Source organism: Olea europaea, chromosome 12, assembly GCF_002742605.1.
Source record: "Olea europaea var. sylvestris chromosome 12, O_europaea_v1, whole genome shotgun sequence".
NCBI lineage: Eukaryota > Viridiplantae > Streptophyta > Magnoliopsida > Lamiales > Oleaceae > Olea > Olea europaea.
The window spans coordinates 21,720,837-21,736,419 of record NC_036248.1 but is presented as its reverse complement, the minus strand read 5'-3'; the positions used below and the strand labels follow the sequence as shown (position 1 = coordinate 21,736,419).

The 15,583-nt window shown below is 33.6% G+C and overlaps 2 protein-coding genes across 6 annotated transcripts; both read left to right on the top strand.

Moving 5' to 3' along the window:
• Window positions 1-3,658: 3,658 nt before the first annotated feature.
• Window positions 3,659-7,901, top strand: LOC111406072 (putative disease resistance protein At1g50180). Of its 3 annotated transcripts, none has more exons than XM_023035267.1 (3): window positions 3,659-4,047; window positions 6,240-6,638; window positions 6,926-7,901. In XM_023035267.1, exons 1-3 carry the CDS (start codon window positions 3,798-3,800, stop codon window positions 7,546-7,548), a joined length of 1,272 nt encoding a protein of 423 aa, XP_022891035.1. In that variant the 5' UTR covers window positions 3,659-3,797; the 3' UTR covers window positions 7,549-7,901. The 3 variants fall into 3 exon arrangements, with proteins under 3 accessions (XP_022891035.1, XP_022891034.1, XP_022891033.1); XM_023035266.1 differs by having other exon boundaries at window positions 6,237-6,638; XM_023035265.1 differs by having other exon boundaries at window positions 6,225-6,638.
• LOC111406070 (65-kDa microtubule-associated protein 3-like) lies at window positions 7,005-14,222 on the top strand. 3 transcript variants are annotated; one of them, XM_023035264.1, is made up of 13 exons: window positions 7,005-7,087; window positions 10,158-10,242; window positions 10,404-10,610; window positions 11,009-11,260; window positions 11,357-11,566; window positions 11,652-11,807; window positions 11,908-12,067; window positions 12,173-12,324; window positions 12,411-12,498; window positions 12,607-12,680; window positions 12,772-12,846; window positions 12,958-13,183; window positions 13,610-14,222. In XM_023035264.1, the coding sequence occupies exons 2-13, from the start codon at window positions 10,174-10,176 to the stop codon at window positions 14,065-14,067; spliced, it is 2,127 nt and encodes a 708-aa protein (XP_022891032.1). In that variant the 5' UTR covers window positions 7,005-7,087; window positions 10,158-10,173; the 3' UTR covers window positions 14,068-14,222. The 3 variants fall into 3 exon arrangements, with proteins under 3 accessions (XP_022891032.1, XP_022891031.1, XP_022891030.1); XM_023035263.1 differs by lacking the exon at window positions 7,005-7,087 and adding an exon at window positions 9,153-9,337; XM_023035262.1 differs by lacking the exon at window positions 7,005-7,087 and adding an exon at window positions 9,153-9,685.
• The last annotated feature ends 1,361 nt before the right edge of the window (window positions 14,223-15,583 follow it).

Sequence of the window (15,583 nt, the reverse complement as noted above, 5' to 3'; positions counted from 1 at the left end):
CTTTCTATAACAATCTAGACTTTGTGCTCAAGCCATTAAATATCATACATACTGTCCGTTGTGGGAGAGTTTAAACCCGTCTTACCCTTACAACTTTCTATTACGTTTCTCAAGATTCGAACAATTAACTTTTCCCTTAAGAATAACTTAAGTTGACGTGTTTAAATGGTATTAAGATTCAACTTAAATCATTCTTAAGAGAAAGGTCAAGGGTTCGAAAGAAAAAGTGATAGAAAGCCTTGAAGGGTAAGATGGGCTTAGTCTCTTTCAAAACAGACAGTATGTATAATATAACAGTTTGGGCACGAGGCTTGGGTTGTGGGAGAGTTTAAGTCCATTTTATCCCTCACAACTTTTTGTAATGTTTCTCGGGATTCGAACACGCAATAGAAAGTTGTGAGGGGTAAGAGGGTAGATGTTTTCTTGTAACGGATAGTGCGTAAATTAAACGTTTTGAGCACAAATGTTTGGCCAAGGATTCATCATACAAGATATGAGATTTCTCAACACTACAGGTGTTGCTAAGCAACAAGTCGTTCATTTGCTATCAACAGCCGATCTTCGGTCTGCTATCGATGGAGCATGGACAAGTTCCAAGAAACACTTTACACGCACTCTAACCACCAATTCTACTGCAAATGCAACATCAGGAACGGTAGACTTCATCTTTGGAAATTCGATAGTTGTGCTCCAAAACTGCAACATTCTTCCCAGGAATCCAATGCTTGGCCAATAAAACATAATCATAGCACAAGGCAAGATTGATCCCAATCAAAATATTGGAATTTCAATCCAAAACTACGATATTTTGCCCTTAGGAAATCTCACTGGAGTCGGCACATTTCTTAGCAGGCCTTGAAAAATTATTCTACAACTGTTTATATACAAAATATTATGAGAAATTTGAATGATCTAAAAGGATGACTGCCATGGATGGGTGCACTTGCACCAGATCCTATGCTCCTGTTAGGCCCCATTAAGTTAAATTTCATTTTTCTGTCTCCTATTTTCAATCATACAATCTTTCATAAAACAACATTATACATAAATCGAAAACTTATCTTTCTTTTTCAACCACTAATTTTTCAAGAAATACTATTCCACCCATTTTAATTTGAAAAAATGGAGCCAAACGGGGCTTATATTTTATGCTGAGTTCCAAAATTTTGGCCCTTGAGCTTGAACCAATAATAGAGTGAATTCGACTGGCTTGAAGCTTAATATTTTCGCTTCTGAAGCTAAAAAGTTTACTGTTAGCTCATTTATTCATGGGGATAAATGGCTTCAAGCAGTCGATGTTAGCTTCTTCAACTCCAATCTCTAGAGCTTCTTGTTCACATGCGCTAGTGGTTTTGTAAAGACTTAGGGTTCCATTTTAAAAGGTCAATCTTGTTAAGAGAAGTAGCTCAAGACCTTATAAATTGGTCTATATTTTCATCTTTATTCGATGTAGAATTTTATTCCTTCACACGCCCTCGCAAAATAGTGGTTCGTTTGAATAAACCAATCTTGAAATCTGTATGCTCATTTATTAAGTCTTAATTAGATCGAATTGCTCATTGAAACTTAATGAGCTCTAATACTATCTAAAGATTTGGGGTTCCATATTAAAATATCAATCTCGTTAAGAGGAACAACCTAAAACTTTATAAGTTGGTCTATATTTTCATCTTTATTCGATGTGAGATTATATCCCTTAACATACTCCTACAAGATAGTGGCTCGTTTGAGCAGACCAATTTTGAAATCTATGTACTCATTTTTGAGTTTTAATTGGATCGAATAGCTTGTTAGAGTTTAATGAACTCTAATACCATGTTAAAATTTAGGATTCCATGTTAAAATGTCAATCTTTTCAAGAAGAGTAGTTTAAGACCTTATAAGTTGGTCTATATTTTTATCTTAATAGGTTTTTAGGGCCCCCAAATCCATCCTCGACTAGAATGACCTAAGAGTTTACAGATTCGATCGATAAAAAGAAGCTTATGGTGCTAAGAATTGTTTGGTTTATATAATATGATTTGTTCTTTTTCGTTTTCTCATCTTTGTATTGAAATTGAAAATGCATAAATTGTATTTTTATTTTATTTTATAAAAACAAAAAGGATTTGAGTTTTTACTGTGTTACTAACAATTTCAACTTTGACACCTCAAGTTTAATCATTATGTCAATCTACCCATTAACCTACTCGTAAAAAATACAAATAAATTATTTCTCAATCTCCGAATTGCTTTAAGAATCTGAAGTGCTGGTTTTATTCTAATCTAATTGAAGGAAAAAGAAATTTTCCGAGCGTTAGTTTTATTCTAATTATAGAAGAGATCAAATGCAATATTTTTTCCATGAATTTTTTGATGTAGGGTACTGTCATCACTCTATCCAAAAATTATAGTTTATGGCACAAATGCGATCCACTCAATATCATTCAAATTTAAGTTAAAAAAACTCACCTCCTACATGCATCATCTATCCCAGCCACAGGAATGCTTTAACATCAACTCGAGCACGAAACATCAACTCTAATCCCAATCCTGTGTAAGTCATTGTTACAACTTTGCTTAAAAGATAGCACATGGCTTAAATGCAATTAACCCTGTATAACCTACAATCGACTTTGGGAATCCACCTCGAGCCTAGTTTGTAGGGCCCATCCTGTTTCAAGCATCTTGTTGCATAATTAATTACAACTTCAAAAAAATAATGAAATTATTTTTATCGTCTCATATTTGTCAATTAGTGGTACAATATTTCAAATTTGTTGTTCCAAACGAGTTTGTTAGGATTAGAAATTCATAGTGAAGTTGGTAGATTATTGGATTTTTAATTTATCTTTATTTGTCTCAACTTTATTGGACTTGAAATCTTACTGAAATAAAAAAAAATGCTTTCTTTATTTCATTAATCTTTGTTTACTTTAATCATTAAAGAAAGACTTTCATGATTAATTTACCGAAATAATGCAGTTGCTACGAAGGACGAATACTCGTTTGGGCGCCATTATTGTGGAAAAACATATATTCTTCTATCACATCACATGACCCACCATGTGAAAACTAGTTCAAATGGTGTTATGCATATATATGGGCAACTTCCAATTTTACCCCAATCTTGAGATGTGATCACTTATTGTTCCAAACAAAATCGATGTATTTTTTACTTTTCCAAGTTAACTTTGACAGATTGTTATCAATTCGATGTCAGAAATTAAGAATAAAGCAATGGCTTTGTATTGTGCAACGGTTTAAAATTGTCTAAAAGTGAGATGAAAATGAGCTCCAAAGATTAATACAAAAAAATGAATATTTTAGAATTCAGTAAGATTCCAAGTTCAATAAGGTTGAGACAACTAAAAATAAATAAAATCAACTTGACAAATCGGAAATGGTGAACAAAATTTGATTATTTTATTGAAATTTCAAAATATCCTGTAGGTACAATATGAACATTATTTTATTGAAATTTTCCGGTCAACTAATAGTGTTTTGGACGGTTTCCGTTCAAATGAACTTCAGGTGTATATTTATGAAAGGTTAGGAACCTTCACTGACATAAAATAAAGATTATAGTAAAATTTGCAAAAAATGAAAAGATTGGGGACCGCTGGTACAATTTTCCGTTAAAGATGGTTTTCCATCAGTTTCCTCACCAGCTTCCCAAGTCATTTTCCATGTCTGCATACGAAAACTACACAAGTTTTCATCCTATTCTAGATCTGAAATATCTACAGATTCTTAAGCTTAAATTAAGTGAAAGAATAAAAAATCAAAAAGCTGTAACCAAATAGCAACATTAGGCGATGAGTAGAGACAATTGGGAAAGGTTGGTTGTAGCCGTTCTACGGAAAGAAAAGGATCGGGAAATTGCCCGTGGCCCCTCCTTGGACCCGAGTGATGTCAGTTCCAGGTTAAGTTCTATTTCTATTTCGTCGGATCTCAGTTCCACGTTCAATTTCAGTTCTCCTGCTCACGAGCATGTGCCTGTCTCGCCCGCTCAAGGTACATCTATTTCTCCTCCTCGCGAGCATGTGCCAATCTCGCCCCCTCAAGGTACATCTATTTTACTTTTGTGTGTTATAATGAAGCAATTACACTCTGTCGTGTCTTCTTTTCAGGCAAGATTTATCACTGGATTATGATCGGTTTTTCCTTGTGATCGTTTATATAATGCTTTTAAAAACATAAGATCTGTCAAAGAGCAACGCAAATCTGAACATGTTATATTCTATCATTTTTATTCTTCACTTTTTTGGCAAAGAAACATAAATATGAAAAATCAAGATCTTTAAATTGCACTTTTAATTTGATAGTCTTCCATAAATATGAGAAAGAGGGCTAATTTTCTCTGTCAAATCTGAAAATTTGGGCAGATTTTTAGATTTTTTGGGCGAATTTTGCTGCGATTTTCTGGTTGAATCCCCTAGAGTTATGGAGAGATTTTGGATAATACTTTCCAACGGTATCAAAATTCGACAGTTTCGATGATCGAAAGTGGCCAAAAATTTGTTGTGAAAGCATCCCAAAAATTGAAAAAGTGTTTTTAAACTTCAGGGACCATTTCTGTAAGTTTTTAAACTTTAATGACCGTTTTTGAAAGCGTCCCGAAACTGAAGTGACCGTTACTGAAAGTTTTAAGTTTCAGTGACCGTTTTGTAATTTACGCTTAAGTTCAACGACCGTTTGTGAAATTAACCTTTATTCTTAATTATTGGGATTAAAATTTTTTTATAAATATTATTAAAAATAATAATAATATTATAAAAATTAAAAATAAAATTAATCATAAAGTAATAAAAGAATATAAAAAGGAATTTAATAGAAACTAATATTTATTATAGTATAAAATGAAGGACAAAAAGAGAATGAAGAAAAACTCTATATATTATACCAAATAAACATTGTTGAAACGAATTTGGTGAAACATTTTTCTTAACACCATTAGTATCAAGATCCAAAATTGGGTTGGAGGTCAATTGTTTTTTTACAAAAATGGTGTCCTATGCCAAATTGGCGTTGGGTAGGAATTGCTCTTAGTGGGATCGAAATAAGATAGACACGAGATCAACTAACTCGTTGAATCTTAATGAATATCGAGTAAGGATCAATATCAAAAAATAATCCAGTGTTTTATTATTTTTCATCTGAGGATTACAAATGTTATCACTTCTTAAATACTAGTAAGTTCAAACGATTAAAAGAAAGACATTAATTAAATCACTAGGTAAGAATCAAAGGGATAAAATATGTACCATCCATGAAATATCCATAATCCATAGACTAAAAATAGTATTTTTCTTGTACTAATATGTTTTTAATCAAAATTTCTAGTTGAGTATGGTCATCCCCTGCAATGATAATCTTGGTCTCTATTCATTCTTGTAACACAACTATTTTTTTTTTATAATACTTAATATTATGTCATCGTCAATTTGGACGAGGCATTTTGGACAAAACTAAGGGGCTGTTCTCTTTATGTTTCAGTTTTGTGTTTTGAGTTTTGAATTCATTTTGAATTTTGTGTTTTGAGTGTTTGTTTTGAAATTATTGAAAATGCGTTCTTTTTGTTAGTTTCTCAAAACAAAAAAAATGATTTTTTTTTTAATTTTGAGAATCACCACAACACCACCTAAAAAAAAAAAAAAAAAATTAATTTTAATTTTTTTTTTAAATTTTGAAAATCCCCACACCCCCCCCCAAAAAAAAAAAAAAAAAAAAAAAAAAAATAATAATAATAATAATAATAATAATAATAATAATGAAGAAGAGGAGGCCCAAAAGGCAGCAGCCCAATCATAAAAAGAAGAACCAATGAATTTCATGGTCCAATTCTGATATTTTTGCATTAATTATTTTGATATATCAAATTAATATTAAGCGAAAAGCATGAATAAGCAGATAGTTACGCGATCTTAAAATAAATCTCAATTTTCTCTACTTTAATATTTTGCTATAAAATTTCGCTCCTAATTGTTCATTCTTTTGCATACGTTTCCAATTTGTGAATTATTGGTACTTTATTTCAAAATAGGTATGGCAAACAATATTAAGATTAATAAAAGATCTTGGGTCAAGTTGATGGTTTTATTTATTTCTATGGGTCTCGACTTTTTTGTGCTGTTTTGAATTTTTTGCACTCAGTTCAGGTTGTACATACCGGATATTTTGAACATTTTAATTAAAACTTCAATGAAATAATCAAATTATTTTTATCGTCTCCTATGTGTCAGCGGTACTTACAGCAGTCATTAACCAAGCAGTGGAGAGACGCACCAATCTAATTGTCGGCTCACGCTTTTATAGATTGAAGGAGGACATGGAACGGATTGAACGACAAATGAGTTACTTCAAATCATGTCTCAAAGATGCCGAGTCGAAGCAAGGTGGAAGCCATGAAGTTGCTAACTCGATAATTGACACGAGAGATCTTCTTTTGGACTTCGAGGATATTTTGGATACTTACATTCAGAGCGAATCACACAAGGGAAAGGGTCCATTTCGATTCGTTAAGCATACTGCTCGTATACTGTGTTTTGGTGGCATAACCAATACCTTTTCCCAGAAAATTGAAGAAATCAAGAGACGGGCACAAGAAATTAAAGCCACAAGAGAAAGATACCGTATTATTTTGGATGCGTATGAAGGTATGCTGATTTTATCCATTTAGATCAATATAAATCTGAACATGTTATATTCTTTGATTTTTATTCTTTACTTTTTTGGCAAAGAAACATAATAAATATGAAAAATCAGGATCTCTAAATTGCACTTTTAATTTGATAGTCTTCTATAAATAAGAGAATGGGGGCTAATTTTCTGTGTCCAATTAGTAGGAAAGAGCTTCTATGGTAGTTATCCAAATAATTGTCCTCTTAAGTTAAAATTATTTAACCAATTATCTTATAAATATTAACTACATAAAATCAAACAGGTGATGCAGATTTGGAGGTATGGAATCGAAGACAAGAATTCCTAGTTGCCACGGAGTCGATGGTTGTAGGTCGTGAAGATAAATTCCAGGAACTCGAGGAAAAATTGAGGAGCTCAAACCCGGAGTGTAAAATGATATGTGTTGTAGGAGAGGCAGGTGTAGGTAAGACCACCGTTGCTAAAACAATATATAAAGAAATGAGAAATGAGTTTACTTCTTCTGCCTTAGTCTATGTCTCAAATGAGCCTAGACTCCAAGAGCTTCTACTTGAAATAGCGAAGCAAGTTGGCCTTGAAAATGAAAAGATGAACGAAAATTTGGAGGTCAACTTGCGTTCTCTTCTCAATGAAAACAGATGCTTAATTTTTCTTGATGATATTTGGAAAAATGAAACTTGGGATGAGTTAATAAATGTTATCCCCATCAATTCGAGAAATTGTAGCAGAATTATCATTACTTCTAGGTATACTCATGTGGGTAGATATATTGGTGGTGAAAGCTCGTTGATTGAATTGGATCTCTTAGATCAAGAAAAGAGCTGGGAACTCTTCTCCGAGTCGATGAAATCTTCTTCAGAAAATATGAGTGAGATTTCCTCCAGTAGAATTGGAAGATATCGCTAAGAAGATAGTACAAAGATGTGGTGGGTTGCCATTGGCAATTGTGGTTGCGGTGGGTATGTTGCGGCAAAGAGATAAACATGCTTGGAAAGAGGTGCTTGACAGCATCATCACGTGTTGAAAATAGTTGTTCAAAAATCTTGTCTTTGAGTTACAAAGATTTACCTCAAGACTTGAGGCATTTCTTTCTTTACTTCGGGCTCTTCCCAGAAGATCAAGAAATTTTTGCACATGATTTGTGTCAAAAGTGATGAATAATTGAGAGAAATTTCTATAAAACGTGTGTATCTTATTGTCTCTATTGCATACATATATATTACAATCATTGAATATACAAGGAAAGTAAATAAACGTAAGTGCTAAAATCTGTGTTCTTCCCAAATATAAATTTAATTATATATGGTAACATCCCCCTCAAATTGATGCAGGGAGATCAACCCGCATCAATTTGCCAACAAGGAATTGATGCCGCAGTCAAGTTATTGCTTTGGTGAAAATATCTGCCACCTAAAAATCAGATGAAATGTAGGGAAGGGAAATCACTTGATCTGTCAAAGTGTCACGAATAAAGTGACAATCAATCTCAATGTGTTTGGTACGTTCATGAAAGATGGGATTACCTGCAATTTGAATAGCACTAGTGTTGTCAGCATGGAGAGGAGTAGGATGAGTCTGAGGAAACCCAAGCTCCTCTAGAAGACCACGTAACCAAATAATCTCAAAACAAGCTGAAGAAATGGCACGATACTCAGCCTCAGTAGATGATTTAGAAACACGATCTTGTTTCTTGCATCTCCGAGATATCAATGCATCACTCAAGAACATACACCAACTCGTAGTAGAACGACGCGTATCTGGATACCAGCCCAATCAGCATCACTGTAGGCCGAGAGTTGAAGTGAAGACCCTCTGGGAAAGAATAATCCACGAGTAGGTGATCCACGAAGATAGCGAACAACATGGTGAACGGTCGTAAGATGAAGATGTCGAGGTGAATACATAAATTAGATGACCTGATGGATGGCGTATGAGATATCTGAATGAGTGGTGGTCAAATAGATAAGACTCCCAACTAGACGACGATATAGAGAAGGGTCTTCTAGAAGATCCCCTTCTTCTTTCCTGTACTTGAAATTGACTTCCATAGAAGTATCCATAGAAGAAGAATTCTCCAACCCAGCCAGCACAATAAGATCCTGAACATACTTATGTTGATTTAAGAAAATACCTTGATCCCGATAATGAACTTCTAGGCCCAAGAAGTATGTGAGCTGACCAAAATCTTTCATCTGAAAAGTGGCAAGCAAGAACTGTTGAAGCTTAGAAATGAAATAACTATTAAGTATAATGAAAAAAAAAAAAACACAAATAGTGATAATTAAAAAAATGAATGTTAATAATATAATGTCAAAATTGAGAGTATTTATAAAAAACCATTTTTTCTCCATTTTATTCTAAAATTAAGAAAAGTTAATATATCAAATATTACCTAACAGATAAGAAGAAGAATTTTTCTATTTTCAAAGCTTGAAGATCAAATTGCTACTAAAAAATAGATCAGGGCTAATGATGCAATTTTCTCTTAGATTGTTGGTTATAAATTTTAATAGCATAATTGATGAACCCGGCAAACTCTCGTCTTCAACAGTCTCCAATTTTAAACTTTCTTCTCTCTCCATTTTCTCTCTCTATCTTAAACTTTTAGCAAACGGAATAGCAATTTGCATATCCTTTAATATCTCAAATTCGATCCCGCAAATCTATCACCGAGCTTCTGAATTGAGATAGAGAAGTTTTCTTCTTCTTTTTTTTCATTTTAATTTTCAGTTATTTCTCAGTTCTACGTTTATGTTAATTTTTGTCCATTCTTGGTTTTCGTTTGTCTGACTTAGTATCTTAAAATGTGCTAATATTTTCCGTAAATGGGATTGCGAAAATGAAGAAATGTAAATTTTGCTTTCAATTAAAAGGAGGTAAATTTTCATTTTACAATCTCGTTAAGAAATGGTGCGATATTGCGGTTGATTAGTTCATTATCTAATATTTATCAATTTGATTCTTAGGGATTAGGTTGAATTGAGCTGGATTAGCTATATTATATTCTGTTCACGAAAAATCACCGAAAGAAAGTCTACTTTTTGTAAGTTTAGAAAATGCTTTGATTTGAAAAAGTATGAATAAACATAACATCGTTTAAAAAGTGATGTATAAAGAAATGAATTATTTGTATTTGTGTTTGCTGTAGTTGAGAGTTTTAAGTAAATGATTCCGAATTACCGTGTTTCCCAAATGTACAGACAAAAACTAGTTTTTGGTTTTCTGGTGTGAATTTTAGTAGAATTCGGTTTGTCCTTGTTAGAATTCCCGTATTAGGTTGATTGGGAAAATCGTAGTTCCTAAAGTGGGAAAAACTTAAATCAAGCCTCACCCTTTGGTACGAACAAAAAACAATTTAGTCAAAACAGGTTTGGAGAGTTGTGCAATCTTGGTATATTTGCACTGCAGCAGTTCAGTATTTTCTTGGCTATCTATTGCATTTAAGTTAATATACTTTTCAAATACGGTTGTGGGATATTTTAACATAACTTGCGCTTGATGGCCTCTTTGTGCAGGTGAAGGAACTATAAAATGTCTAATGGCCAATCTTTGTTTTTGCAAATGGAAACCGCTTGTGGATCTCTTTTACATGAATTGCAGGTTTTTATATAATTTTAATGATGAGTTTTCAACTATAGCCTTGATTTTGTTCATTCAATTTCCTCATTTATAAAATACATTTTTTGTTCTTGGTTCAATGGCAATCTTAGTCTTCATTATGCTGTAATTGTTTGTGTATGCTTTGCTGGTAAAACTATCAGATACTATGGGATGAGATTGGGGAATCTGATGCTGATCGGGACAGAATGTTGCTTGAGCTAGAACAAGAATGTTTAGAGATATACAGAAGAAAAGTAGAATGGGCTAACACGTGTAGAGCTCAGCTAAAGCAGTCAATTGCTGATGCTGAAGCAGAGCTTGCTGCTATCTGCTCCGCCATGGGAGAAAGACGATTACATACTAGGCAGGTCAGAATGAATAATTATGTTTTTAAGATTTTGGAATAGTGGTCTTGCGCTTATGCCACCATTCAAGGTGCCAACACAAAAATCTTACATTCATACACAAGCACAACTTTTGTTAACATTACCGTTATGGCCGTTTAAACCTGAATATAATTTCTAAATCTTGTGTCTCCACTAAACACATAAAATTTTACTCCAAAAAAAAAGGGAAAATTGATTACTTAGAAGTGTTGTTATTAGAAAACGTAGCTTAACTGAAATATGAATTCGAAGATCGACATACTTCAAGTCCGCATTTTTTCCCTTATTATTTTGTCCTACCAATTTCCTAAGATTTGCTCACAAGAAAAAATGAACGAAATTTTGATATGAAATATTTTGTAATGTTGCCAATGGTGCAGTCTGATAAAAACCCTGGAAGCTTGAAGGCGGAACTTGGTGCTGTTCTTCCACAGATAGAGGAGTTGCGGAAGAGGAAATGCGATAGAAAAAATCAATTTACAGAAGTCTTAAAGCATATACAAAGCCTTAAGAGTGAAATTTATGGGTCTGCAGAGAATACGTCTAGTGACACTGTAGTGGATGAAACTGATTTGTCTTTAAGAAAGCTTGAAGAATTGCACAGACAGCTGCAGTCAATTCATAAGGAAAAGGTTTTTCTCTTCATCCTAGACAGTATCATCCATTTTAAATGGTTTTCTAATGATCTTCTGACATATTTTCACTGATCTTTTTTTTCCCGCTTTAAGAGCAAACGTCTGAAGCAGGTTCTGGACAGCATGAATTCTTTGAATTCAGTGTGCTCAGTGCTCGGTTTGGATTTTATGCAAATTGTCAGCGAGGTTCACCCCAGTTTAGGGGAAAATGAAGGTTCAAAAGACATTAGCAGTGATACCATAGAGCAGTTGGAAGTTTCTATACAAAGACTTCGAGAACTCAAATTACAGAGGATGCAGCGGGTATGTAATTTTACATTAGGCATCTGTCACTTAAAAATCGTTATATTTTCAGTTAGATTGTTTTGTTGCTGCTCAATATTGGCAGCTACAAGATCTTGCTGCTTCATTATTGGAGCTTTGGAACTTGATGGACACTCCAATTGAAGAGCAACGGATATTTCAGAATGCTACTTGTAATCTAGTTGCTTCAGAAAATGAGATAACAGACCCCAATATGCTTTCTATCGAATATATTAATTATGTAAGTTGGAGTGTTTATTAGCGTTGTGTTGTGCCTTGCTGTATTTCTGGTATCGAATGTATAGATTGGAAATGAATGCAATTGTGTAATCGTCATCCAGGTTGAGGCAGAAGTTTCTCGGTTGAAAGAGTTGAAAGCTAGCAAAATAAAGGAGATTGTTCTAAAAAAGAAATCAGAGCTAGAAGATATTTGCAAGAAAACGCATTTGATTCCAGAATCAGATAGTACAATGGACATAACTATTGATGCGATTGAATCCAGTACTTTCTTTTATATTACTTTTCTTATACACGTGGAGGATAATTATTATATCTTTCACATAATATTGATTTATATTCTCATATCTATTCTTTTATTAATAAAAGGAGCTGTTGATCCTGCTTGTGTGCTTGAAAAAATTGAGCGTGAAATAGCTAAAGTTAAAGAGGAAGCCCTTAGCAGGAAAGAAATACTTGAAAGAGTTGAGAAGTGGATAGCTGCACGTGAGGAGGAGAACTGGCTTGAGGAGTATAATAGGGTTAAGTGCTTTATACAACTTGCTTATAATTATATCTTGAGTTACAAACATGCAATTGCTCAAGTGTCATTCTACTTTCTCTGCAGGATGAAAATCGCTACAATGCTGGGAGAGGTACTCATCTTAATCTGAAACGTGCTGAAAAAGCTCGTGTGTTAGTCAGTAAACTTCCAGGTATAATTTGTATTTGTTGTTAGAAACCACGTTTTTAGTGATCTTGGTGCAAGAAACTCGAGGCACAAGCATTATTCAATTTAGACTTATTTTATTCTGATGGAATAGCAATGGTGGACGCATTGGCATCAAAGACCTCAGCATGGCAAAATGAGAGAGGAGTGGTTTTTACTTATGACGAAGTAAGTGTTGATCTGCAATTATAAGTTTGCTCAGATCTTGTCATTTCTTAAGAAAAAAATTTCCCTTGTCCTCTTTGTCTACTATGTATAGACGTGTCTTCTTTCAATGCTTGAAGAGTATACTGCTTTACGGCATGAAAAGGAGCTAGAGCGCAAAAGGCAGAGGGTATATATATATCTTCTATCTTGTTTTTATGGTGATGCTTAAACTAATTTTTCAACGACTTATTCTCTCTCTCTCTCTCTCTCTCTCTCTCTCCCCGTTATTTAACATTAGGAACAAAAGAAACTCCAGGGACAGTTACAAGCCGAACAGGAGGTTCTTTATGGTTCAAAATCGAGCCCGATGAAGAATCAAAGTATCAAGAAAGGACCAGGTTCGTCATCCGGTGGTCCAAGCAATAGAAGTCTTTCTTTTAATGGAGCTATGCTGCAGACTCCTAATACACCACACAATGTCAAGAAAAATGAACGTGTGAATCGGGACAATCTTAGGGAAGAAGGTAAGCTTAATATATTTATCTCTAAGTTCAAAAATGAATAAAAGGGTAAGTTTTAAAGTTAAATGGCCATAGTTAGAAATAAGCAAGGTTCTAATTTTGAACCCTCTGCCTTTGACACTGTCTAAGTAATTAACTTTCTTTTACTTAAGCAAGAAGTAAGCTATCCAAACATGTTTAGACCATATATACTCTCGTCTCCTTATAATTTGAGGGAAAATATTGTTTCCAAGTCTTTTTTTACTGAGTTGAAACAATGGTCCACAGCATATATGGTTTCCAAACTTGTTGCACGGTCAATGTAGGTATAAAAGGCATGCTTAATGTCAAATAATGATATACCCTCGTGCCTAACATGGCTTTTCAACGTAACTCAGACATTTTAGATGTATATCATTTGTTTTTATCTTTCATTATCCTGGAGGACAGGTTTGGAGACATCGAGTATTCCGGCAAATCAGCATTCTCTCAGCATAATGAATGCTTGTGAAACAGAGTCGCCTAAGATTCGAAAGCTGTTCACTCCCATATCTTCTTTCATGGATTCATCAAAGTCGAATGCAACTAATAATTTGGAAGATCCAAGTGAAAAAAGTAACGATACTTTTCACACGACACTTCCAAATAACAACACACAGCTTACTACTCCTTCCACGATAATTTCTGCCATGGAGGAAGAGAATCGAACTCCCAGAACTCATCCTTCTACACCTTCAACAGCATCCGTTTCAATGCAGATGGCCATGACGCCAGCTCCTGCTGCAGCTCTTCCGTGTAATGACAAGCCAACTGAAGATGCTGAAGAGACTGAATACTCCTTCGAGGAGAGGAGAGCAGGATTTGTGCTGTCGACTACAAATTCAGAGAATACATTACAGGTGTTGTAGAAAGCAAATTATTCTTTATATATTCATTTATAGCTTGTGATCTTAAGCCAATTTAAATGGCTTGTTTATCGTGTAAATAGTCGAACATAGACCAGGATGTTGAAATCGCTTCACCTCTCACTATATGTAATAAGAGTTACAGAATACTTTGCTAACTGATCATGTTGAGAAGCTAAAAAGTAAGTCACCTGCTATATCTAAAGGCCGGTGTGGCATGACTTTCAAAAAGTCAAAATAAGCTTTTAAATTTAAAAGTAGCTATTTCTAAAGGTTAGTGTGGCATGGCTTTCGAAAAGTTAAAATAGGCTTTTGAATTCAAAAGTAGCATTTAGATCCGTTTGGCTAATTTTATGAAAGTAATTTTTCTAGTTAGAAGAACTTTTAGAGGAAGTTGGTCTAATGCGGCTTCCTCTAAAAGTACCTTGGATTAGATAGTGCTTTTCAAAATTAGTTTTTAAACAAAAATTAAAGAAGTTTCCTCTAAAAGTTCTTCTCCATGAAGTAAAAGCAGAAACGTAAAACATATCAAATACACCTTTAATATATGTGTATAACTTAGTTTGAAAAGAAGAAAAAAAAGAAGTTACTTTTTGAGCTTATTCCAGCATAAAAATTTCAGATTTTTGGCATTGCTATCTTCCTCGAAAGCAAATTAAAATTTCGCTTCCTAAGAACAAACTTTTGTTTTTTCAAATTTTTTTAGTACATCATTTTTAAATAAAAAGTTGCTTTTTGAACTTATATAAGCATGAAAATCAACGAAAATTTTCATATTTTTTGGCAAGTCTAAGGTTGATGTTCGCTCAAAAGCGATATAAAATTTCCGTTCTTTATTCGAGAATTTAGTTGATCGACTCTAGGACATGAATCATAACAAGATTTCATTAAAAAAAAAAAATCAACTACAATAAGAGTTGCATGTATTCTTTTACACGAAGTTTCTATATTCTTGATTTTTATCTTTTGTTCAATCAAATTCACATTCACAACATATCAAGTTAGTTTTGATCTAATTAATTTCCATTATTACAAGAAATGATTTTTCTTCGATCTTGGTTAGGGATGTCAATGAGTCGAGCCAACTCGTGAGCCAAAACTCGAAGCTCAGCTCGGTTTGGATAAAAATGATTCGGACTTTTTTGGCTCAAGTTGAACCAAGCTTTTGCTTGGCCAAAAATCTAGGCTCAGGCCATAACGAGTCGAGCCAGCTCATTTTTTTTTTAATTCGTGACAAATTTAACATTTCTTAAAGAATTTAAAACTTGTGCAATTTATAAAAACTATAAATTAAATGAAAGTTACAACCATCCTCATTTTTTCAGGTATGGGACTGGCTACAATCAATGTAGGCGGAATTAAAATTGTACAAATATGAAATATTCTTGAAACAAATAAATTTAAAAATTATGTATTTTTTTAAACTAACCAATTTAAAAACTTACAATATCCTATTCTTTGATCTGTTACAACTCTTCGACTATTATACTGTCAATTTGTTCTTGAATACGTAATTCCG